Consider the following 27,634-nt stretch of genomic DNA (forward strand, 5'->3'; position numbering starts at 1 on the left):
CAAAAAGGCCCCACAAGCTCATCTTTGATGATACCAGCCCAAACCAGTACTCCACCTCCACCTTGCTGGCGTCTGAGTCGGACTGGAGCTCTCTGCCCTTTACCAATCCAGCCATCTGGCCCATCAAGACTCACTCTCATTTCATCAGTCCATAAAACCTTAGAAAAACCAGTCTTGAGATATTTCTTGGCCCAGTCTTGACGTTTCAGCTTGTGTGTCTTGTTCAGTGGTGGTCGTCTTTCAGCCTTTCTTACCTTGGCCATGTCTCTGAGTATTGCACACCTTGTGCTTTTGGGCACTCCAGTGATGTTGTAGCTCTGAAATATGGCCAAACTGGTGGCAAGTGGCATCTTGGCAGCTGCACGCTTGACTTTTCTCAGTTCATGGGCAGTTATTTTGCGCCTTGGTTTTTCCACATGCTTCTTGCGACCCTGTTGACTATTTTGAATGAAACGCTTGATTGTTCGATGATCACGCTTCAGAAGCTTTGCAATTTTTAGAGTGCTGCATCCCTCTGCAAGATATCTCACTATTTTTGACTTTTCTGAGCCTGTCAAGTCCTTCTTTTGACCCATTTTGCCAAAGGAAAGGAAGTTGCCTAATAATTATGCACACCTGATATAGGGTGTTGATGTCATTAGACCACACCCCTTCTCATTACAGAGATGCACATCACCTAATATGCTTAATTGGTAGTAGGCTTTCGACCCTATACAGCTTGGAGTAAGACAACATGCATAAAGAGGATGATGTGGTCAAAATACTAATTTGCCTAATAATTCTGCACATAGTGTATATCTGGTTTACCAGCAGGTGGCAGCAAACACAGCAGAGATGTATGTAGATAGAATGGAACTTACCATTCCATTCTAACCCCCCTCTAGAGAGAAGTGGGCGAGTCCTACTTCCTGCAAGAAGGGTGGGGCAGAAGTTCTAGTCAGTCTAGCTTACCCCAAGCTACGTGAAGGTGTGCAGTGCCACGTCTCTTCAGGACAAACCCAAGCCCAAACCAAGCCAGCTAGAGCACTCTCAGCTCAGCTGGACATGGAGGTAGAAGCTTAGAACCTCAGAAGCTAGGTGTAACGGTCATGTACACATGCACACAGGGGGGAAGATAGTGACCACTGCACTCCGCCCTCATCCCTGGCCCTGCCTACTTGCCTTGCGAGTCCTGATGACAGGGGACAACTGGACGGCAATCCCTAACTTAGGATACATGCAGGGAGGACAGACAAGACAAATAACGGATCGTCAACGGACCGGGTCAATACCGAGAGAGTTACGCAGTACCAAGGGATAAGCAGAGAATAGTCAGGAGAAGCCGAGGTCAAATACCAGGAGAGTAATGAAGTACAACAGGAGTCGGCAAAGAATCATCAGGTGGAAGCCGGGGTCAGTAGCGCAGTACAGGAGGAGCAGGCAGAGTATCGTCAGGGAACACAGGATCAGGTAAGTATACTAGGAAACCAAAAATCGCCAGGAACCTAATTAACAGGCAACCTGTGGCCAGCAGGCTGCCTGTTAAATACTGGCTAGCTGGGGTCATGTGACGTGGCCAGCGTCACATGACCCACACTAGGGAATACAGCTAAGCACTGAGTGCCCAGCTCGGTGCTCAGACCTCCCCTGGTTGCTGGGGGAACTGAGGAGACGTGTGCGGCCGGTCCGTCCTGCCCCCTATCTCCTAGGAGACGAGGACGCTGTGCGCGTCCTCGCTCCTGCACAGAAATGCGACGACGACGGCGCTGAGGAGAGCGGGCGCTGAGGAGAGCGAGCGCCTTGGCGTCCCGTGACACCAGGAAGACAGTTCCCCGGATTAATCTAGAGTCAGACTACAGAGAGAAGTTGCAGCATCCTGCAGAAGCAGAGATTCCATTTAAGCTTGTTAGCACAGAAGAGCCAGAGAGAGACAGATGTAGCAGAGAGGAGTTTGCCTGCCACAGTTAATGCTAAATCCTGCTGTAACCAAAACAAAGTATGTAACCCGTTTGGAGAAACGTTTATGCAAATTAAAGCTGTTATTGAACTTCATCAGGTCTGGACTCAATTTATTCTTCATTCACAAGTTAACTACCCCCTTTGTCTGCTTCAGAGCCAACGCCTGGGTTTCTGGCGTATCCAGGTAGGAGCACCGTGACACGTGCACAAAACATTAAGGGACGTTATAGGCAACCCTATACCACTCGGCCATTCCTACACCTGGGTACAAACACCATTTCTTAAAGGGACTCTGTCCCGTTGCTTCATTGCCACTGGCATCACAAAACACTTATCTTAAAGGGACTCCTTGCGAAACACACCTCTGTTGCACATGAATGTAACAATGTGACAGCATTTATTCTGCATGTGTTGGACTTCACTTTTTCAAAATATAAGCTTTGAAGTGTATCATTCCATATACACTCACCTAAAGAATTATTAGGAACACCATACTAATACGGTGTTGGACCCCCTTTTGCCTTCAGAACTGCCTTAATTGTACGTGGCATTGATTCAACAAGGTGCTGATAGCATTCTTTAGAAATGTTGGCCCATATTGATAGGATAGCATCTTGCAGTTGATGGAGATTTGAGGGATGCACATCCAGGGCACGAAGCTCCCATTCCCCCACATCCCAAAGATGCTCTATTGGGTTGAGATCTGGTGACTGTTGTGAGAGACGTGTATCTGGTTTGAAACATTATTCTGTAGTACACATTTTTGTCCACAAGATGGCCGAAAGCCAGATGTTTGAGCCATGTGTGCATTCTTTTGTTTAAGGTAAATAAGGTAGGGGAAGAGGGGATTACATTACAGTTTTCAAATCTACCTATGAACACAGTTGTAGTTGCTGAAACCACTCCTATCAGGTTAAGGAGCCAATAGTCTCTTCTTAAGGAACACCCCTTTTGTGATGTCATGTCTGCTATTTAAGTCAATGTAATGTGAATAAAGGGGCGCGTCTCTTCTACCATGACTCAGGGAAGAGAGAAGATGCTTTCATGAAACCACCTAGTGTGTCTGGTCTCATTATAAAGCTGTATGGTGTACGCATACTTATACTTCTCAGTGATTTGGCACCACACAAAGAAGAAGGAAAGCGCATGAATTGCGCTGACACTGTGGGGGCCATTTTAGTACAGTGAACTTATTGTCATGTTCAAGAAACCAATCTGAAATGATTCGAGCTTTGTGACATGGTGCATTATCCTGCTGGAAGTAGCCATCAGAGGATGGGTACATGGTGGTCATGAAGGGATGGACATGGTCAGAAACAATGCTCAAGTAGCCCGTGGCATTTAAACGATGGCCAATTGGCACTAAGGGGCCTAAAGTGTGCCCAGAAAACATCCCCCACACCATTACACCACCACCACCAGCCTGCACAAAGGTAACAGGCATGATGGATGCATGTTCTCATTCTGTTTACGCCAAATTCGGACTCTACCATTTGAATGTCTCAACAGAAATCGAGACTCATCAGACCAGGCAACATTTTTCCAGTCTTCAACAATCCAATTTTGGTGAGCTTGTGCAAATTGTAGCCTCTTTTTCCTATTTGTAGTGGAGATGAGTGGTACCCGGTGGGGTCTTCTGCTGTTGTAGCCCACCTTTCTTTCCCATTCTGACATTGAATTTGGAGTTCAGGAGATTGTCTTGACCAGGACCACAACCCTACATGCATTGAAGCAACTGCCATGTGATTGGTTGACTAGATAATCGCATTAATGAGAAATAGGACAGGTGTTCCTAATAATTCTTTAGGTGAGTGTACATATGATGTGTTATAACAGTAATGGGATTTTCATCTGGTTCCTACAATAGGGTTGTATGAGATGACATGGAGAGCAAACAGACCTGCAGTGCAGACCTGACGTGAAGGGTCAATGCCCTTTTTTCACCAGCACAATTTCCTAACCTTTAATTTTTCTCTTTGAGCTTAGTAACATTTTGTGTAGACACCATGAAGCTTCCCTCTCTGTTCTTCTTTCTTGTTTTACTAGGAGCTGTGTATGCCAAACCAGTAAGTACCTTCTATGAGTTGTGCCACTTAAGCTATGACTGTATTGACAGGACTGGAAACCCTGATTTACAAGTGAAGTCACATTACTAAACTGTTTATGGTTTTCTTGCCCAGCATGTGTTCACCAGTCTGAAACATGTTTAAACATGCTGAAGCACTGAGGTCGCTCTTACTGTAAATTTTTATCTTCTTTCCCTAACTGCAGAAACCTGGACAAGCAGGTTTGTTAAGTTCCTATCTGGCTTGAAGTGTTCCATACTGACACTTCTGTCACAGCTTTATCTCATGTAGTATCTAATGTAGCATTTAATGTAGTATTTTAATAATTATGCTTATAATTAGAGTAAACAGGTAGGTTTACATAAATACAACTTAGATAGATATCTATGATCCCTGCAGCAAAAGGGAAAGCACTGACAAAGGGTACGACTACACCGTCAGGTTTCCTGATGCAGTCGTAGAAGCAAAAACTAGAAGTGAATAAAAAAAAAAAGACAACAACTCGTATCTGTCCTTTACACTTTCTCATTTTTTATGATCCAATCCTGATTTTGGCTTCCAAAACTTCATCAGGAAACCTGACTGTGTAGTTATGCCCTAAAGGGTTCTTTCAGACGAGTGACCTAAAATCTGTATTGTGGATACATTTTCAACCCCTTGTGACCAGCCTGTTTTGGGTCTTAGTGACCATGCAATTTCTTTTCCATCATCACTTTCCAATAGATATAACTGATTTATTTTTCCGTTGATGTAGCCATCTGAGAGCTTGCTTTTGCAGGACAAGTTGTAGCTTTTAATGCCACCATTTTGGTGTACACATAACTTACTGATTAACTTTTGTTAACTCATTCTAGGGGGGATGGAAAAAACATCAATACTGCCGTTTTAAAGTTATAAGTTTTGCTGCATTTTTTTTAGAATAAAAACATTTATTCCCTGGGTCAGTACGAATACAGTGATACAAAATCCATAACTGTTTTTACATTTTACTACTTTTGCACAATAAAAAAAACCTTTTTGCATTGCCACACGAAAAGAACCATACATTTATTTCTATAGAGCTGCAATGAAAACAACTTGTAGTTTTCACTGGTATCATTTTGGGGTATATAACACTTTAATATAAAAAATTTTGGTCACAAATAATAATAAGAAGAAAATATTGGCAGTGTATTAATCAGGTCTCTACCAGGCATAGCACAATGAACAACAGGGTTTTATTCAGAAATAACAGCATAACATATGAATATAACTTTCAGTAAGATCAGAATCTCAGCACATGTGCTTCTGGCTTTCTTCTCTCTCAGCCCTCTCTCTGTACATGTGCAGCGGGTCTCTCCCCCTTCCTGCCTTTTATTTTTAGCAGTACTTTATTAACAACATAACAGTGTCTGGAAACAGGCAATCACATACTGTAATGTAGTTGTTGTAATACACAGAATAAGGCTACATGCACATGACCATATGTGTTTTGCGCTCTGCAAATTGCGGATCCGCAAAAAAACTAACAGATGACATCCGTATGCCATCCAATTTCTGGGCGGATCCATTGTAACAATGCCTAAAACGGACAAGAATAGGACACGTTATATTTTGTTTGCGGGGCTACGGAACGGACATACGGATGCGGATAGCACACGGTGTGCTGTCCGCATTTGCGGACCCATTGAAAACGGGCACGGAAACAAAATACGTTCATGTGCATGAGGCCTTATAAGCATTATTCCAACAGAAAAAATTAAGAAAAAACATCAATTCTGGTTTGTTTTCTTCTTTGGTTTTTACTTTCAGTATAAATTACATAATTGTGTAGTACGGGTCATAACATATGAGTTGATACCAAATATGTGGAGGGGAATTTTATTTTAATATTTTTTCCCCTTAAAAACCTTTTTTTGTAAATGGAAAAAGTTGTACCGTATTTTTCGCCCTATAAGACACACCGGCCCATTAGACGCACCTAAGTTTTTGAGGAGGAAAATAAGAAAAAAAATATTTTGAACCAAAAGGTCTGCTTTTGGTGGGTTTTGAACTAATGGTGGTCTGTGCATGACACTATTATGGGGGATCTGTGGGTGACGCACTGTTATAGAGGGGATCTGTGGATGGCGCTGTTATGGGGGGAATCTGTGGATGGCAATGGGGGATCTGTCAATGGCTTTTTTATGGGGAGGGGCATCTGTGGATGGCACTGTTATGGGGTGGGGGATCTGTGGATGGCACTGTTATGGGGTAGGGATCTGTGGATGGCACTATTAGGGGGTGGAGGGTCTGTGGATGACACTGTTATGGGGGAGATCTGTGGATGACACTGCTATATATGTGTCACCCACAGATCTCCCCCTGCCGCTCACGGCAGTATTTCTAGTAATCACTACTCTAGTAACAGTAATCCTTAACCTCTAAAATTTAATTAAAGTTGCACTCTCCCCTGTATCAGCACTTACTAACAAGCATCCGGAGCAGGCAGAGCGGCTGGCAGCGTTACGTCACTCACTGACTTTGCGAGCCTACTCTCCCTGCTTCATTCATAAAGTCGGAGGAGCAAGCACGCAACGTCAGTGAGTGAATTAATGCTACCAGCCATTCTGCCTTATCCCGATGCTTGTTAGTAAGTGCTGATACAGGGGAGAGTGCAACTTCAGTTACATTTATTAAGAGGTTAAGGATTACTGTTACTAGAGTAGTGATTACTAGAAATTCTGCTGTGAGCGGGGGAGGCCGGTGTAAGAGTACAGTGACAGCACCAGGCCCCGCTGCAAGTTCCCGAACACCAGCCCCTCCTCCCTCCCCGCTGATACATCGCAGACTGCAATGTAAAATGGCAGCATTCGCCCCATAAGACGTAGGGGCATTTCCCCTCCACTTTTGGGAGAATAAAGTGTGTCTTATGGTGCGAAAAATACGGTATATCTTTAACTTGATTTTTTTTTCTTTAATAAAACTTTTAACTAATACTAGCCCCACAAGGAGACTTTAATAGGCAATCTTTTGATCGCTTCTATAATACCTTACATTACTTATACAATGTGAACAATTCAGCATCTCCGCAAATAATCAGACTGCATTCTGCATTTTTGCAGATCCATAGACTTCAATAGGGCCATGGTTACGAATAGTCGGGCGGCACTGCGTGAAGGTATGGGTGCGTGTTTAGCCATGTCCTGATTTTCACTGACTAGTATGGGACATGTTTTATTTGTTTTTCCAGTAATAAGCCTGGAAGCCTAGTACAAGCTCTGGCTCATTACATGCATAGAATGCTTTCCCCAATCTCTGCCACGGGAAAGCAATCTTGCCTTGGAAATACACGCTTCTTGGTCTTCGTTCTCTCACACGCTGTGGTCATATTTGACTATGGCATCGGAGAGGATAAATGTCTGCAGTCAGTATTGTGGCTGATCGCAGATATTAGCTGCGGCTATGGCGCTCGCTCTGCCCTGGAGCATGCGCCATCTTTAAAGAGCCAAGGTACATCATACATGTACGGCGGATGTCAGGAAGAGGTTAAATATAGATATAAACATGGAAAATAAAAAATAACATCATCAAAAATTATTTAAATATATGTTAAACATAAAAATGTGATTTGCACAATAGATTATTTTCTGATAACATATTCCCTTTCCCATAAATTTTTTCTTTTTGTCATTTATTGCACTCTTTACCATTTCTATTTAGCCACATTGATTCGTTTTTGTTTTTTTGTTCCTGAACCTCTTATTCCTTAAGTTTTGTATCTCTCACATTGAGAGTTTAGGAAGCTTTTTGCACTTTAATTATTCATTCTGGTCAATTAATATTATATTTATATATATATTTTTTTTACAATCATTTTTATTGAGTTTTCAAGATACATAATAAACCATTGAAGGAATAACGTTGACAGGTTGACCGATTATAATGGCATACATTGTTGTAGCATAATAAAACTAAAATATATAAAGATAAGCTAGGGAGGGAGGAGAACATGGGAATAAGGGAAAGAAGGGAGGTAGGGGATGAGAGGATAAGGGGGGAAACATAAAAGCACATCGGGAGAATTGTATTCCAAAGAAAAAGAGAAAGAGAATGAGGCATTCTTTCATAATGAAAAAACACATTGACATACAGACGTGGACAAAATTGTTGGTACCCTTTGGTCAATGAAAGAAAAAGTCACAATGGTCACAGAAATAACTTTAATCTGACAAAAGTAATAATAAATTAAAATTCTATAAATGTTAACCAATGAAAGTCAGACATTGTTTTTCAACCATGCTTCAACAGAATTATGTAAAAAAATAAACTCATGAAACAGGCATGGACAAAAATGATGGTACCCCTAACTTAATATTTTGTTGCGCAACCTTTTGAGGCAATCACTGCAATCAAACGCTTCCTGTAACTGTCAATGAGACATCTGCACCTCTCAGCAGGTATTTTGGCCCACTCCTCATGAGCAAACTGCTCCAGTTGTGTCCGGTTTGAAGGGTGCCTTTTCCAGACTGCATGTTTCAGCTCCTTCCAAAGATGCTCAATAGGATTGAGGTCAGGGCTCATAGAAGGCCACTTTAGAATAGTCCAATTTTTTCCTCTTAGCCATTCTTGGGTGTTTTTAGCGGTGTGTTTTGGGTCATTGTCCTGTTGCAAGACCCATGACCTGCGACTGAGACCAAGCTTTCTGACACTGGCTAGTACATTTCTCTCTAGAATTCCTTGATAGTCTTGAGATTTCATTGTACCCTGCACAGATTCAAGACACCCTGTGCCAGACGCAGCAAAGCAGCCCCAGAACATAACAGAGCCTCCTCCATGTTTCACAGTAGGGACAGTGTTCTTTTCTTGATATGCTTCATTTTTTCGTCTGTGAACATACAGCTGATGTGCCTTGGCAAAAACTTCGATTTTTGTCTCATCTGTCCACAGGACATTCTCCCAGAAGCTTTGTGGCTTGTCAACATGTAGTTTGGCATATTCCAGTCTTGCTTTTTTATGATTCGTTTTCAACAATGGTGTCCTCCTTGGTCGTCTCCCATGTAGTCCACTTTGGCTCAAACAACGACGGATGGTGCGATCTGACACTGATGTTCCTTGAGCATGAAGTTCACCTTGAATCTCTTTAGAAGTCTTTCTAGGCTCTTTTGTTACCATTCGGATTATCCGTCTCTTAGATTTGTCATCAATTTTCCTCCTGCGGCCACGTCCAGGGAGGTTGGCTACAGTCCCATGGATCTTAAACTTATGAATAATATGTGCAACTGTACTCACAGGAACATCTAGTTGCTTGGAGATGGTCTTATAGCCTTTACCTTTAACATGCTTGTCTATAATTTTCTTTCTGATCTCTTGAGACAGCTCTTTCCTTTGCTTCCTCTGGTCCATGTCGAGTGTGGTACACACCATATCACCAAACAACACAGTGATTACCTGGAGCCATATATATAGGCCCAATGGCTGATTACAAGGTTGTAGACACCTGTGATGCTAATTAGTGGACACACCTTGAATTAACATGTCCCTTTGGTCACATTATGTTCTGTGTTTTCTAGGGGTACCATCATTTTTGTCCATGCCTGTTTCATGAGTTTATTTTTTTACATAATTCTGTTGAAGCATGGTTGAAAAACAATGTCTGACTTTCATTGGTTAACATTTATAGAATTTTAATTTATTATTACTTTTGTCAGATTAAAGTTATTTCTGTGACCATTGTGACTTTTTCTTTCATTGACCAAAGGGTACCAATAATTTTGTCCACGTCTGTATGTCACAAACTTGTAATTGATTATCTGACTTCCTGACTACGTGACCATACCGGGCTCACGCACCATGTAATAGCGCAGAGGGTAAATTACAGTGACTATTGGAAAGACAGGCCTCCCATCTCCTCCCAAAAGCCGCTTTAGAGTTCAAAGAAGAACCCTCATACCAACAGTTGTTATTGACTGATCTAATGATTCTTTGGATGTTTGGTAGTAAATTGGATTTCCAGCATAATGCTATTTTGGGTCTAGTAGCAATCAAAAAGTGTATAATTATTGATTGGTATTCAAATGGGAAATCCTCCAAACCAGACACCTCAAAAACAAAGAAAGGTCTCTGACTCCTCCTGCTTCCTCTTCTGCTGCAGCCTCGGCCTCTTCTTCCACCTCTGGAGTGTCAGTGGCACCTGAAACCCAGCAAACAGGATCTGCCAGCAACACCACCACCTGGGTCACCAAGCATCTCCACAATGTCCCACAGAATCGTTCAGCACTCCATCTCCCAAACACTGGAGCGGAAGAGGAAGTACCCCCCTACCCACCTGCGATCCCTGGCCCTGAATGCCAGCATTTCAAAATTCCTGGCCTTTAAAATGCTGACATTCCGTCTGGTGGAGACAGAGAGTTTTAAAAGCCTTATGGTGGTGGCTGTCCCACAGTACGTGGTGCCCAGCCGCCACTACTTTTCCAGGCGAGCCATCACTTCCCTGCACAACCAAGAGGAGGACAAAATCAGGTGTGCACTGCACAACACCATCTGTGAAAAGGTCCACCTAACTACGGATATGTGGACCAGTAAGCACGGTCAGGAACGTTATATCTCCCTAACAGCCCAGTGGGTAAATGCAGTGGTGGCTGGGCCTGAGGCAGGTAGCAGTTTGGCGCATGTCCTTCCACCACCGAGGATTGCAGGGTGCTTCAGTTTACCTCCTGTTGCTTCCTCCTCCTCTTCCTACTCCGCTTCCTCATCCTCTACTGGCTCCTCATCTGGTCAGCGTAAAACACCTTCACCACCAACTTCAGAACAGCCAGGGGTAAACGACAGCAGGCAGTTTTAAAACGTATCTGTTTGGGGATTTCGGCATTCTCACCCTGCTGCTGCTCGCCTGTCAGTTGTGCAGCATAACTTCGGCCTTCCCGCTCACTGCCTCATTTGCGACATGCCCACAAGGTGGAACTCCACCTTGCACATGCTGGCCAGAATGTGCGAGCAGCAGCAGAAGAAAGTGAAGTTTCAGCTGCAGCACCCACGGGTGAGTCGCTCTGCGGAACAGCACCACTTCACCACCAATCACTGGGTCTCCATGCGAGACCTGTGTTCCTTGTTGCGCTGTTTCAAGTACTCCACCAACATGGCCAGTGCCGATAACGCCGTTCTCAGCGTTACTATCCTACTTCTATGCCTCCTTGAATAAACACTTCTGGCAATGATGGAAGAAGCTGTGGCACAGGAGGAGGAAGAGGGATCATTTCATAGGATTTCCGGCCAGTCATTCACAAGTGGCTCCGAGGGTGGGGTCCTGCACCCACAAACACCAGGTACACAATTGTGGACAAGATCACGTTTATTAACCACCTCAGCCCCCCTAGCTTAAACACCCTTAATGACCAGATCACTTTTTACGATTCTGCACTACACTACTTTCACTTTTGCCGAGATATTTATCTCACCCAGCATGGGTATATGTAAAATGACACCCCAAAACACAGTGCCCAACTTCTCCTGAGTACGGCGATACCACATGTGTGACACTTTATTGCAGCCTAGGTGGGCAAAGGGGCCCACATTCCAAAGAGCACCTTTAGGATTTCACAACTTCTAGGAACTCACCATGCCCCTCACGGAATACCTTGGGGTGTCTTCTTTCCAAAATGGGGTGATCAATGACAGGGGGGTGATCAGGGAGTGTATATGGGGTGATCGCCCCCCTGTCATTGATCACCCCCCTGTAAGGCTCCATTCAGACGTCCGTATGTGCTTTGCGGATCCGATCCATGGATGCGTGAATCCGTAAAACACATACGGACGTCTGAATAGAGCCTTACAGGGGGGTTATCAATGACAGGGGGGTGATCAATGACAGGGGGGTGATCAGGGAGTGTATATGGGGTGATCACCCCTCTGTCATTGATCACCCCCCTGTAAGGCTCCATTCACACATCCATTTGTGTTTTGCGGATCCGATCCATAGATCCGTTGATCCGTAAAACACATACGAACATCTGAATGGAGCCTAACAGGGGGGTGATCAATGACAGGGGGGTGATCAGGGAGTCTATATGGGGTGACCTGGGGTTAATAAGGGGTTAATAAGTGACAAGGGGGGGGGGTGTAGTGTAGTGTGGTGCTTGGTGCTACTTTACTGAGCTGCCTGTGTCCTCTGGTGGTTGATCCAAGCAAAAGGGACCACCAGAGGACCAGGTAGCAGGTATATTAGACGCTGTTATCAAAACAGCGTCTAATATACCTGTTAGGGGTTAAAAAAATCGCATCTACAGCCTGCCATCGAACGATCGCTGCTGGCAGGCTGTAGATCAGCTCGCTTACCTGCAGTTCCTGTGAACGCGCGCGCTCTCGCGAGATGATGCGTATATGCGTCACTGTGCCTGGGACAGCCGCCTCCAGACCGCGATCCTGCGCTAGGCGGTCCGGAGGCGGTTAAAATGAACCAAGCATGGATCCCACCGGACTTGTCCGTACCTTGTGCAGAATAGACATGTATACCGGCCTTAACCAGCCATTGTACAGCGTTCATTGTTGTATTTTTGATATTTCCCACTCTTTTAGGGGTGTACCCTAATTTAAAAAAATATATATAAAAAAAAAGTTTAAACCAAAAACCAGTATTGGCTACCCCGTCTTCTTCCACCGCCGCTTCCACCTACACCGCTACGTCCACTGCCTCCTCAACCTCCTACTCCATATGGACCTCCACCTCATACATCAAGATTATTTTTTTTATTTGTAGGTATTTTATTTTATGTAATTTCACTAATTTGTTTTTTAAATTTTCAGGTGAAATTCACCAATTTTTGGCTGTGATATACCCCTTCTCTACCTAGTAGACAAGTAAACAAATTTCACTAATTTGTCTGTAAAATTTTCGGGTAATATTCACCAATCTTTGGCTGTGGTATACCCCTGCTCTACCTAGTAGACAGGTAAACAAATTTCACTAATTTGTCTGTTACATTTTCGGGTAATATTCACCAATCTTTGGCTGTGGTATACCCCTGCTCTACCTAGTAGACAGGTAAACAAATTTCACTAATTTGTCTGTTACATTTTCGGGTGAAATTCACCAATGTTTGGCTGTGATATACCCCTGCTCTACCCAGTAGACAGGTAAACAAATTTCACAAATTTGTCTGTTACATATTTGGGTAAAATTCATCAATTTTTGGCTGTGATATACCCATGCTCTACCTAGTAGACAGGTAAACAAATTTCAAAAAATTTTCAGCATTTTCGTGTGAAATTCACCAATTTTTGGCTGTGATATTGTCACTACCAGAGCTTTGAGACGTTCTCACAGCTCTGTTTCTCCACCCCTGTGATGATGTCACTACTAGAGCTTGGAGGAGTTCCCTCTGCCCTGTTTCTCCGCCCCTGTCATGAGGTCTTTACTTTCTGTTTCCTTCCTCCCAGCTGTCCCTCCTGTGTTTGATTTCGCTGCCTTTAAATCACCCCTCCTCCTTTGTAGAGGTGCGGATTATACTTTTCATTTGAGCTGTATCTCTCGCTTGAGTATCTTCACCTGTGTGATATCTTTTCACTGGATCTGTGTTCTGCTGAACCAAGTACTTCGGATATTGTCTGCTGACTTTGGATCTGTTTTCACTGCAGCTGCAGCTCCTTCAGTTAAGTGTTCAGACATTGTGTGTATCTGTTTCTTTGCTGACTGGATCCGAGGCGACCCCGGTTCCGTCCATATACTGAGCAGGGCACCGGTGGCCGTGCCACTTCCACTATTGTAGGGGTTTCAGTGGTCATCAGCCTTAGATACGCGGGCATGTCTCAATCCACCATATGGATCCGGACATGTGCTTAGCAGCTTAGGGAGAGCTTTTAGGGTCTGACAGGGGTCACCCTTTATCCTCCCTAGTTTGGGTCCGGTCAGTTGCTATTCACTGTGTAGGCTCTTGTTGCTCACTTACAGCCCGTGACAGATATACCCCTACTCTACCTAGTAGACAGGTAAACAAATTTCACTAATTTGTCTGTTACATTGTCGGGTGACATTCACCAATTTTTGGCTGTGATATGCCCCTGCTCTACCTAGTTGACATTTTAATAAATTTCAAAAAAAATTCTGTTACATTGTCGGGTGATATTCACCAATTTTTGGCTGTGATATACCCCTGCTCTACCTAGTTGACAGGTTAATAAATTTCACTCGTTTTTCTGTTACATAGTTGGGTGACATTCACCAATCTTTGGCTATGATATACCCCTGCTCTACCTAGAAGACCTTGGGTGACATTTTACCATTTTTGCCGTGAATAAACCCCTACTCTGCATAGGTGACAGGGACTGAAATTTAAAAAAAATCATCTGTTCCATTGGTGGGTGACATTAACCCATTTCTGGCGATGAAAAACCCCTGCTCTGCATAGGTAACAGGGAATTAAATTAGTAAAATTTGTCTTTAATTTGCCCTTTCATTCGATCCTTTTGCTTTAATAACTTGTCCCACATTTCAGCTCGATCACTTTGCAGCCATTGACATCCCTTGGATGTGGTATCCCTTTCTCACGCTCCCTCTCCGCTCCCTCTCCGTCGAACCCTGATTCTCTGCTAACCGTGATCAACATGGTAGGCGCAGAAAAGAACATCGAAAGTTAATTGAGAAAATATCCAATTAGATCGTGGACGTCACAGGGACATGCGATCAGGCAGAAGTTATCTAGCGTTAACAAAGCGGCAGTAGGGCCTCTCCTGTCTAACGTTTCAAAATTCAAAATACCCCAGTGACATTCCCTATAATTTTTTAATAATCATTCCAATAACAGGGCATCCTAAGAGTCCTGTATTGTTATTTATCGTCACTACCTCCCCGAGTCGGGAGTGTGTAATTGCCGCGGACCCCTCCTTTACTTGGAAGCTTCGGCTTCAATAATTTGTCCCACATTTCAGCTTGATCACATTGCAGCCATTGACATTCCTTTGATGTGGTATCCCTTTCTCACGATCCCTCTCTGGCGTGGAACCCTGATTCGCCGCTAACCGTGATCAACATGGTAGGTGCAGAAAAGAACATCGAAAGTTGAGCAGATATCCAATTGGATCGTGGACATCACGGGGACGTGCAACATGGTGGAGCAGTATGTGTGCACACTCCTACACGTACTGACTGATGGGTCTGCCTCTTCAACTTCTGGGGTCTCCAAATTTGGCATATGGCCTGAGCTTGCTCTTTACGCCTTGGAGGTGCTAGCTGCCCTGCAGCCAGTGTATTGTCTGAATGTTTGTTTAGCACGGCTGGAGGGGGTTATAACAGATTATGTTTCCCAATGTTTTGGGGGTGTACCCTAATTTAAACAAAAATAATTAAATAAATAGAAAATAAAACCAAAAAGCAGTGTAGGCTACCTCCTCATCCTCCACTGCCGCTTCCACCTACACCGCCACATCCACTGCCTCCTCAACCTCCTAATCCATGTGGACCTTATTATTATTTTTTTAACGTATTTTATGTTTTTTTTTAAGTCACTTCCCCATCCACACTTGCCATGCTCTTAACCACATTTTGCTGCCATTTGCAGCTCTCTAGCCCTTTCCATTACTTTTTTACAGCCATTTTAGTGCTCAAAAGTTCAGGTCCCCATTGACTTCAACTCTAATTATATGTGACCAATTTCGCCACTTATCTTTTAAAGACACATAAAAAAAAATGGGTTGAAATAGAATCATTGAACCGCACAACAATGATTTTGCTACTAAGAGAAAAATATGTGATTTATACTAAAATAAGTGCGCTGATTCCAAATATGAACTCAGAATTTGCCTTAAACATCTAGATTTTAAGTACCGTATTTTTTGCCCCATAAGATGCACTTTTTCTCCCAACAAATGGGGGTGAAATGTCCCTGCGTCTTATGGGGCGAATGCTGACAGTTTTACATCGCAGCCTGCGATGTATGAGCAAGCGGGGAGGGACTGGGAGGAGGAGCTGGGGGCCGGCAATAGCGGTATTTTTTTGTTGCGTGGTGTTATAGGACCCAAACCCATCGACTGCCCATTCCCTCTTTAACACTACATTTAAAAACAACATCATATGCTTGGAATCTCTATCAAGGATCTGGAAATCTATTATTTATTAATGTATATTTATTGTTTCAGAAGCACAAAGAAAAGTTGAAACAGAAATCTGGATTAGGTAACAAAAAATCGTCTTCATATTTCCTAAAAATGTGTTTTGCTGTTTGTATACCATTGTCTTGTAAGAGTGACTACAGTATTTTCTTATGTAACCTTCAGTTCTGACAGAGAGTGGGCAACTGTGCCATTTCCCTTTTCACCATGCACGCATGCTGCACCACACTTGTATTAAAAAAGGAAAGCATGGACCCAGGCTATGGTAGGGCTATGTTCACATTGTAATATGCTTTCTTGCCTGCTTTATTTTCTGTGCCATTTACCATCAAGTTGTATACGTTTTGCAAAAATATGTTATGTGTTATGCCAATATTTTTGGTTTGTTGTCAATAGGATGGTGGATAGACAGAGTAGGCAGCTGCCTAGGGCACCATTGAGGAGCTGGACACAATTTATGGATTAAAAAATTAAAACATAACCAATATTAACATTCTTTGTATAACCAATCAGAATTTTCCATAAAGTGTAAGCATTGGGTGGCAATGTGTTGATGGGAAAGGGGTGGAGGAGAATAGTGGGAATAGTGGGAATTAGTGTGACAGAGGACAAATAAAAGAGTTATGTAGAAGAATAATATTGGATGACCTATCTTCAGAATAGATCATCAATATCAGATTGGCTGGGATCTGACTACTTCTTCTTCAAAGTTTACTTGCACATGATCTCCTTTGAAGCAGCAGTGCAATGTAACTACAACTTCTTTGTCCTATTCAAGTGAATGTGATGAGTAGTTGTAATTACACTGCACTGCCGCCACAAATGAGACCGTGTGCAGTTAAACTTTGAAGAGGATGCAGCATGTGCATCCCCGCAATCTGATATTCATGACTTATCCTGAGGACAGGTCATCAATATAACTCTACTGTACAACCCTTTTAAATGATTGACTAGGTAGGGCACATTCTGAAACCCCTGCCTTGGGCACAAAGCAAGCTTGTTCCACTCCTAAATGAAAAAAAAAATGTTGGGATGAATAACAATAGGTTTCTAGGCCTAACTTCTGTCACCCTTATTTAAATGGATTGTGCCACAAACAATATTATTTTCAAACTAGCACCTGGATCTGAATACTTTTGTACTTGCATGTAGTTCAAAATTTAGTAAAGCCACTGAGTTATTCAATAAAATATAGCTGTATAGCACCACCTTCTGTTTGTTCTTTTTCTTATTTCTTGTCCACCTCACTGAAGTGGTCACACGCACTCAGTTTAAAGGGGTTATCCCACTTTGCGTTTTTATACTTACCTGCTGCCACCGCGCGTTCACTTCCTGGATTCTGGCTGGGCGGTGGGCTTCATCTTGATTGAAGTCTTCTTCCGGCCGGGCCGCGCGCTGAACTGAATGCGCACGCCGCCGCGCATGCGCAATGGTGACTTATTTCTGGCCAGTATAGTACAGAGCCGGCGTGCGTGTTTGCAGCTCTGTACTATTCTGGCCGGGAAGAAGTCACCGTCGCGCATGCGCGGCAGCGTGCGCGTTCGTTCAGAACAGCGAGCAGCCCGGCCGGGAGAAAAGAAGGAGTCTTCTGGGCAAGCGCGACCATTGGGATTTTGGAGAAGAGCGGTGGTCGTAACCAGGGGAGACCGAGTCACAACAATCAGGTAAGTGGGGATGAATTTTATCCTAATCGGTGGGAATTTGTTAATAAAGTATATTTACAAAAATGATCACTGTCAAATCATTAACAGATTTAACAGTGATCATTATGATGGGATAACCCCTTTAAATCTTCAACTGCCACCAGCTATATGTTCTGTTAGAAGCTGTGACAGTTACCGGGGAAGACCTACAGAAGGAAGGACACGCCCCCTGAGCTGCCATGGTGAAGATAATCTAGCAGAGCAACCAGAGTAAAGAATAAGAGGAGGAGGGCGTGAGATCTCTGGATCCGTGTGAGGTACAGGGCTGGTTCTAGCTTTGTTAGAAAGAGAATATGTACTATATGATGTCTGATTTAATTTTTTTCCGTCAATCATGGCATAACCTGTTTAAGTAAACTATTCTTTGAACCACTATGATATATTTACAATTAAATCCATTTTACTTTTTCTAACTAGTTGCTTTTAGTGGGACTAAACGCTTCTATACAGTTAATGGCTACAAAATGTACTAAATACTGCATACTATGTAAGTCACAAAAGTCTATAGCTTGACAACACCCTCAAAAACTTATAGCATGAGCATTTTAGAACTAAATTTTGTGGGTTCTAAAAATGTCAAAAAAAAAACCACCATAAATAATATTGTATTGTGTATGGAGGATTGACAACCAGAAAACAGTATATATCTGCCTTATGTATAGAGCATTAGAGATGGCCTTACAGTTTGCCCGGCGGTCATTTCGCAGCAAACCTTGCGCGTTCGCCGAACATGCGAACATATGGCGATGTCCGCCATATTCTTTTGCATTATGCTGAACCCATGACACACACATCAGGTGGGATAGGACAGCCAATTGAGACGTTTCAGCGCATGGACATACCCCCTACCCTATAAATAAACCTGATCTGGCAGCCATTTTACATTATGTGTTTTGCCAGTGTAGGGAGAGGTTGCTGTGTGGAGCAGGGACAGGCTGTTAGGGACACAAATCACTAGCTAATAGGGCCACAAAAGTCCTTTTAAGGACTGGTATAGGTGCGCTATCGATAGGTGTGATATAATGAGGGGTATGATATACTTATAATATACTTTCTAACATAGAAAGTATATTATAGTGCATTTGCATTGTGCAGCAGTTGTGTGCGGTTCTTCTGCGATACCGCAACTAGATAGAGGGGCAAACGCTATTGGAACAAATAATTGCAACTGGTGTGATATACCTGTTGCCCCCCAAAAAACTGATTGTGAACTGGTGTGATATACCTATAATATACTTTCTAACATAAAAAGTATATAGTGCATTTGTATTGTGCAGAAGTTGTTTGTGGTTCTGCTGCGATACCACAGGTATATAGAGTGACAAGCGCTATTGGAACGAATATTTGCAATGGGTGTGACATACCTGTTGCCCCCCCAGTTTGCCGTGCTGCCGCCGGAACTCCGGCCTGCCCATCTTATAGTCAATGGGGCCAGAGTGATAGTCCGGGGGCACACGTGTACTAGTGGTAGTTCGGGAACACACGTGCACTAGCGGCAGCACCGATTCTACAGGCTGTTCACCCACTGGAACAGCCCGCTGGAGTTCCTTGCTGCTAGTGAAAGTACCCTTACATGGGATTGAATGTTGGAGGGGGCAGGGTGATGTTATTTACATAGGACTGTATGTTGAAGGCTGCTGTGGGAGGGGATGATGTTATTTACATGGGACTGTATGTTGGAGGTGGCTGTGGGAGGTTCATGTTATTTACATGGGATGTTATTTCAGAGGGGGCTGGGGGAGGCAGTAATGTTATTTACATGGGACTGTATGTCGGAGGGGGCTGGGGGAGGCAGTGATGTTATTTACATGGGACTACATGTCGAGGGGGATGTTTACATGGGATTTCATGCTGGAGGCGGCTGGGGAGGGTTGAAATTATTTACATGGGATTGTATATTGGAGGGTATCCCAGCAGTCGTGTCTTGACAATTAGTTATGATGTATCAAATGAATGTGTCCTACAACCCGAATGCGTTTTGGCAAGCATGCCTTTATCAACAGGTAAGTATATACTCAAGAAATGCAGGTATATATAGGAATAATACAAGGTACCGCTATCATAACATCACATGCCCAAAAGGGCGGGAACTAACAAAAATATCACTAAATACAAAAAACTAACCAATATATGCAGAGTGACAATGAGAGCAAATGAACTGGAGTATCCTGAATAAACATATATCAAATACCATATTATCAGATATGGGATCCTTCAATGGACGGTAGATGTCTGAAAAAACATAATTCTGAAATCATAAATCATATGATTAAATCACATATCAAATATGCATGATCTCATAGTTCCTGTTTAGGCCCCTCAGATGCAAAGTGTCCAACGTGTGGATCCAATAGGCCTCTTGGCGTAGTAGCAGTCTCTTTATATCCCTACCTCTTCTTGGTCTTTTAATCTGTTCAAGTATCTGGAATGTGAGCTGGGCTATGGTATGCTTGCACTGGTCAAAGTGAAACAGGATCGATAACATTAGTTTTTTTGTTCTAATTGTTGATTTATGTTTCCCAATGCTATCCCTAATTGTTCGTGTCTCCCCAATATACAACAGGCCACAAGGACATTTTATCAAATAAACCACATTAGTGGATTCACAAGTGAAAAAGTCCTGCAAACATGGAAAGGTGCCCTTGCGCTGAGTTGTCAAAGCCCTTTGTTTTAATGCCACTTTCGTACTCCCTAAATCAGTGTGTACAAGCTTATCCCTATAATTGGGGTTTCTTTTGTTACATATCAGAGGTGGATCCCAGAGATGGGATTTCTTCTATATTACAAGTGGAGATTGCTTCTATCCCATGCGGCGTGCACTGAATGAGTGCTGGCTGATCCATTTTCTTGTATATTGGAGGGGGCAGGAGAGATGGTGTGATGTTATTTACATGGGACTCTATGGCGGAGGGAGGGAAATAGTGTTATTTACATGGAACTATATATTGGAGGAGCTCAAGGGAGGGGAGTGATGTTATTTACATGGGACTGTATTTTGGGGGGGCAGGATAGTGTGATGTTATTTACATGGGACTGTATGGTGGAGGGAGGAATATAACTACAGGGGGCATTGCAGGAGGCATTATAAATACTGGGGGCATTTCAGGGTGAGCATTATAACAGTAAGAGGCAGTGTAGGGATATTATAAATCCAGGGGACATTATAGGCGTCTTATTACTACTGAGGGGTCTGTAGAAGGGGCATTTAGATCCGCCTTATTTCTACTAAGAGCACTATATGGGGCTTATTACTACAGAGGGGTCTGTAGATACTGTAGCTTTATTAACACTGGGGGAACAATAGGGGGCCTTATTTCTACTGGGGGCTATGTGAGGGTATTATTAATACTAGAGTGCTCTTCTACTAATGGAGGCACTCTTGGGGAGCATTATCACGGTTGGGGGCACTGTAGGGGGCAGTATTACTAATGGGGGCACTCTTGGGGAGCATTATTACGGTTGGGGGCACTATAGGGGGCAGTAATACTAATGAGGGCATTCTAGAAGGGAATTACTATTGGGACTTGGAGGAGCACTATTACTATGGGGGCACAAATATTCATTCAGGATAGTATTTGGGGGTATTGGGGAGCACAGCGAGCAGCAGGATAACACTGTGGGGACTCCAGGTTGGGGGATGATAGTAGAAATGTGAGGAAGCTAAGATGTCTGATGTCCGTCTCAGAGAAGTTATATGAACCAGATGGAGAAGATGATGACAGAGAAGATATACATGGCCCTGGATGTGACAGGTATGTGCTGCTGTTTAGCAAGTAAAGTAAAGTGTGGGGGGAGGGTTGATTTAGAGAACTGGGCCATATTCATTGGGGCTTGGGCCCCGCCCAGGAGAACGAGGGCGACATTCTCCTGGGCGATGAGAAGGAGCAAGGGCGATCCACCGCTTCCAATTTAGTGCATTTTTTATACTTTTTTTTTGTATAAAAAGTATAAAGGGCAAGGACCAGTGCTGGGTGGCAACGTACTTAGACCCCAGTACAAACACAAAATGGCGGACATGTTACCAGCATCACAGAGGGCTGTCAGAATGCAGCATTTCCAGGCCTTGCTGCGAGAGATGCTGCATTCTGCTGTTGCAAGCGCTGGCAGAGGAATTTCCACCCACAGCGAAACAGGTGCGGGTACCAATCCTACTGCGCTTGCAAGAAGAGGGCGTTTTAAAGATGTGTTGGTCACTTCGGATATGAGATCATTCTTGCAGCCAACCCATCGACAGCCGCCCTCCAGATCCAGCCTCAGGGAACGCCTAGACCTACAGGTGTCTGACTACATCGGGTTAACGGCCGATGTGGACGCTCTGAGAAGCAAGGAACCCCTGGACTACTGGGTGTGCAGGCTTTACCTGTGGACAGAGCTGGCACAATTTGCCATGGAACTCTTGGCTTGCCCCTCCATCGAGTGTCCTGTACGAAAGGACGTTCAGTGCAGCAGGGGGGATTGTGACCGATAAGCGCACTCGCCTAGCTCACGACAGTGTAAACTACCTCACATTTCTAAAAATGAATGAGGCATGGATCTCTGAGGAATTCAACACCTGTGACGACCACGTGTAATTGAATTTCCTCACGCCAACCCACACATATCCGCCACCCACCCAGAACCAAAAATGGTCCTTGTCTTATGTATATACAGCGGCATAAAAGGCCTACTACAGTGGCCTACAGTAAATTAAGTGACCGTCTAATGTACCTCCAGCCACATAATCACTTATTCTTTTCTGTCAGGTGAATGCTAAATTTTTGAGGCCTGTACTGGCCTACAGTAAAATTGTTATCCACTGACCGCCTAATATACCTCCAGCCACATATTTACTTGTTCTTTTCTGCCAGAGGAATGCCTAATTTTTGGGGCCTGTACTGGCCTACAGTAAAATTGTTGTTCACTGAAGGTTTTTCAGGTTCGCCTGTCATTAAAGGGAATGGGGCCTGCCACAAACGCGAGGTTCGCAAACATTTCATAGCGAACGCGCATTAGCGAAACGTCCCGGCCAATGTTTGTCCATCACTATAGAGCATTATGAATGGGTGGATTGTTGTATCAAAACATATTGAGGGAGATTTATCAACCCCATAAAAAAAAAATGTTGTTAAAATGTCCCAAACCTTGGGCTATGACAAAAATAATTGCGCAAATGCCTTTTTACCACTGCCCTCGCTACTTTCTGAAAAGGGGGCATGACAAGGAGAAGATGTGGCCCCATAAGATTTATAATCATTAAAGGGGTTGTCCCATCACAATAAATGGGGGCATATCGCTAGGATATCCTAGCGATATACCCCCATTGTCTGTGATGGGAAAACACCTTTAATGCCTGTTTTCTGGTGTAAATGATGACTGAAATGTTTGTCATTTGTAAGCTTGTGTACATTTCATTCTAGGAGTATGGACTGCAGGGAGATGTATGCCTCATATATTAAGATTTGGGGGGTACTATCTCTCCTTATGGAGAGTGCCTTAATCGGGTGAGGAGGCTTATAGGCCACACATGTTCCTCTGAAATTCTGAGAAGGAATGCAACTGAGCTCTTAGTAAGCAAGTCATGTCTCAAGGCCTATTGAAAGGGTTGAACATCGACTTATAGGATAGCTGCCTTACATCTGTTGGCATTAGAGGCAGAGCTTGTTAAGAGCTTATTTGCATCCCTTCCGGCAATTCAGGAGATACCAAGAATACTGTTAAAATGCTGGTCTTGCTAAATCTCCTCCCATGAGTACCCCTATGACCCTCTGTAACTACAATGAAATTTAGAAAATTATATCAGAAAAATAGAGCTTTATAAATTTGTATTAAGAATGCAATTAGCTGTTTACGTAAAAAATTGTATTCACTTAAATGGGTTATCCACCTTTTAGGACTTTTTTATTTTTTATTTCAACCCTAGCATTTTGGACCTATTGAAAAAAATCATACTCACTTGGCGCATTTCAACTCTCTGGGTCCCTAGCTTTCTTCATTGTTTTTCTGGTATCTATCTTTAGCTGTTCTCACACATAAACTCTAGGATATTTCGGGATTATCCGGACTTGATATTTACTGAAGTTTGGCTTTCACACATGTATCCACCACCCCAGAGATGTTCTCTTTGGAGAGTTTTCTCACTACAGAGGTAATGTTCCAGGTGCCTAGGCAAGGAGCACTAACTTTGGGCATGGCCCACTGTGATTTTGTGGAACTTTTACTGCTGTTTTCACACATGTGGTCCCTTGGACAAAACCTCTAGGGCTCTAGAGAGAAAAAGTCTGGGTAAAGTATGGGACAGATATTGCAGATGTTTGTGTCCACACATACAGCCCCTCTGGGTAAACTACAGAAAATGTCTGGTTTCCACTGTAAGCGTGAATGGGACTTTGTAAACTTCTAGACAGCCAGAGTCACGTGCAACCCTGCAGTCAATGGTGACATGTCCGAAAACGGCATGTATCCCAGCAGTGACATACCGCTAGTGAGACATCAGTTCTGGGTTACATGCCACTTAGGAATTTTAGGCATCAAGATTGATATACAGTAAAATTCAGGTTCAGAGTTCAGATCCCAATGACTGGAAATCTCACTGACCAGCATCCCTGATAAGTAGCCGTTCAGATAATGGCAGACAACTTTAAAATTTCTATTCAGGTACTGCGCGATGCACTCCCTATACACCTGTACTATCTGTCAGTGCCCAAGAAGACACAGCATACAGTAGCTATGCACTTTCAGATTGGAAATTACCTGTTTCTGAGTCTTTGTCTATTCTACTGTATGTCCTGTGACTTCTTTTTCTTTCGCTCTCACATCAAAGATGAATGGGATCCGGAAGGCTGAACCTAAAATTGTTTTTACTTATACTGAGCTTGCCCCGGCCGGTGGCACAGCTCAGTTTGAAAAGTCTGCTTACTCGCGCTCGCACGGACACTGTGTGACGTCACAGTAAGAGTATGAGTAAGCAAACAGCTCAATTTCTGAGTTCAATCCTGATGGTGCTAGTAGTGTGCTCAGATTGAAGATCCAGCGGGTCTTTGCTCTAGACATTTTTTTAAATTAAATCTCCCCCTCTTTTGTCTTTATTAACCATCTTTATTCCGCTAAATATAGTACCATTACTGTTTCCCCTATGTTTATCTTTGTAGTGCCTTGAAAGAGGATGGCCTTCCTATTTTTTCTGGATATTATAGATGTGCTCCCTTATCCTCTTGCCTAGGGTTCTTTTTGTGCAACCTACATATAGTTTTTTGCATGGACATATTATTGCGTATATGACCCCCTGGCTTCATAAAAAAAATGTCTAGAGCAGAAACCCGCTGGATCTTCAATCTGAACACACTAGCACCATCAGGATTGAACTCATAAATTGAGCTGTTTGCATTCGAATTAATGATAACTTAAGTGTAGAAGGTATGAGGGGGTTAAATTAAGGAGGAGATATGGACCTATATACAGTACAGACCAAAAGTTTGGACACACCTTCTCATTCAAAGAGTTTTCTTTATTTTCATGACTATGAAAATTGTAGATTCACACTGAAGGCATGAAAACTATGAATTAACACATAACATAACAAAAAAGTGTGAAACAACTGAAAATATGTCATATTCTAGGTTCTTCAAAGTACCCACCTTTTGCTTTGATTACTGCTTTGCACACTCTTGGCATTCTCTTGATGAGCTTCAAGAGGTAGTCACCTGAAATGGTTTTCACTTCACAGGTGTGCCCTGTCAGGTTTAATAATTGGGATTTCTTGCCTTATAAATGGGGTTGGGACCATCAGTTGCGTTGTGGAGAAGTCAGGTGGATACACAGCTGATAGTCCTACTGAATAGACTGTTAGTCAGTCCGAAAGATTGGGAAAACTTTGAAAGTTTCCCCAAGTGCAGTCACAAAAACCATCAAGCGCTACAAAGAAACTGGCTCACATGCGGACCACCCCAGGAAAGGAAGACCAAGAGTCACCTCTGCTGCGGAGGATAAGTTCATCTGAGTCACCAGCCTCCGAAATCGCAGGTTAACAGCAGCTCAAATTAGAGACCATGTCAATGCCACACAGAGTTCTAGCAGCAGACACATCTCTAGAACAACTGTTAAGAGGACACTGTGTGAATCAGGCCTTCATGGTAGAATATCTGCTAGGAAACCACTGCTAAGAGGACAGGCAACAAGCAAAAGAGACTTGTTTGGGCTAAAGAACACAAGGAATGGACATTAGACCAGTGGAAATCTGTGCTTTGGTCTGATGAGTCCAAATTTGAGATCTTTGGTTCCAACCACCGTGTCTTTGTGCGACGCAGAAAAGGTTAACGGATGGATTCTACATGCCTGGTTCCCACTGTGAAGCATGGAGGAGGAGGTGTGATGGTGTGGGAGTGCTTTGCTGGTGACACTGTTGGGGATTTATTCAAAATTGAAGGCATACTGAACCAGCATGGCTACCACAGCATCTTGCAGCGGCATGCTATTCCATCCGGTTTGCGTTTAGTTGGACCATCATTTATTTTTCAACAGGACAATGACCCCAAACACACCTCTAGGCTGTGTAAGGGCTATTTGACCATGGAGAAGAGTGATGGGGTGCTGCGCCAGATGACCTGGCCTCCACAGTCACCGGACCTGAACCCAATCGAGATGGTTTGGGGTGAGCTGGACCGCAGAGTGAAGGCAAAAGGGCCAACAAGTGCTGAGCATCTCTGGGAACTCCTTCAAGACTATTGGAAAACCATTTCAGGTGACTACCTCTTGAAGCTCATCAAGAGAATGCCGGGAGTGTGCAAAGCAGTAATCAAAGCAAAAGGTGGCTACTTTGAAGAACCTAGAATATGACATATTTTCAGTTGTTTCACACTTTGTTATGTATATAATTCCACATGTGTTAATTCATAGTTTTGATGCCTTCAGTGTGAATCTACAATTTTCATAGTCATGAAAATAAAGAAAAGTCTTTGAATGAGAAGGTGTGTCCAAACTTTTGGTCTGTACTGTAAGTAACACTAGGAGTCTGAACGAGCATCCCTGACGAAGAATAACGTATTATTTGAAACGCGTTGGAGTAACTTTGGTCCTCCTAGCCAACTGTAGCTCTAACTGTGATGTCACACAGCGCTCCGTGCGAGCGCGAGTAAGCAGACTTTTTAAACTGAGCTGTGCCACCGACCGGGGCAAGCTCAGTATAAGTAAAAACAATAGGGTTTAGCCTCTCGAATCCCCTTCATCTTTGATGTGAGAGCGAAAGAAAAAGAAGACACAGGACATACAGTAGAATAGACAAAGACTCAGAAACAGGTAATTACCAATCTGAAGGTGTATAGCTACTGTATACTGTGTGTTCTTGGGCACTGACAGATAGTGAAGGTGTATAGGGAGTGCATCGCGCAGTACCTGAATAGAGATTATACGTGTGGTGATACCGCTGCGGTACCGCAGAGTTAGAAAATAAGAGTCCAAGCGCCTGTGCAATAGAAACAAAGAGTGTCCAACTTGTAAATTCATACCTGACTAAGTGCTGTGTTATATATTTTTGCTCTCTTAGGTGCTCCCTCACAAAGAATTATGATAAAGACAAGCTTTGGTCCTACTGTGTGGAGGGTGATAAAGTGACAGGTACTACTATTAGCTTTCTATTTTTCCATTAGGCTTTGTGTTCCAGATGAAGTCTTATTTAAATGGAAAATCTAAAGAAAAGTATTACAATGCAATGAATCGGGCATTTCAAATGAAGTGCTGTTGTAGTATACATGCATTTAAAATATTGTTCTATTTTTAATGTAAATTACATAGGAAACTTTCTGGTAATGCCCCCTGCTTTTTCTTCTGTAGATGAAATTCTGGCCCACGTTCTCCTGCATTCAGAGGCGGACTAACATGCTCAGTAGTTTCCAT

General features: G+C 43.3%; 1 protein-coding gene across 1 annotated transcript in view; it reads left to right on the forward strand.

Moving 5' to 3' along the window:
• Positions 1 to 3,918: 3,918 nt before the first annotated feature.
• Positions 3,919 to 27,634, forward strand: part of F12 (coagulation factor XII) — a 97,686-nt gene continuing 73,970 nt past the window's right edge. Inside the window, exons 1-4 of the mRNA XM_044280802.1 lie at positions 3,919 to 4,004; positions 16,092 to 16,128; positions 16,230 to 16,329; positions 27,285 to 27,355. Coding sequence (XP_044136737.1) covers positions 3,945 to 4,004; positions 16,092 to 16,128; positions 16,230 to 16,329; positions 27,285 to 27,355 — 268 coding nt within the window. The 5' untranslated portion in view covers positions 3,919 to 3,944. The remainder of the gene's footprint in view (positions 4,005 to 16,091; positions 16,129 to 16,229; positions 16,330 to 27,284; positions 27,356 to 27,634) is intronic.

This window comes from Bufo gargarizans, chromosome 2 (genome assembly GCF_014858855.1).
Source record: "Bufo gargarizans isolate SCDJY-AF-19 chromosome 2, ASM1485885v1, whole genome shotgun sequence".
NCBI lineage: Eukaryota > Metazoa > Chordata > Amphibia > Anura > Bufonidae > Bufo > Bufo gargarizans.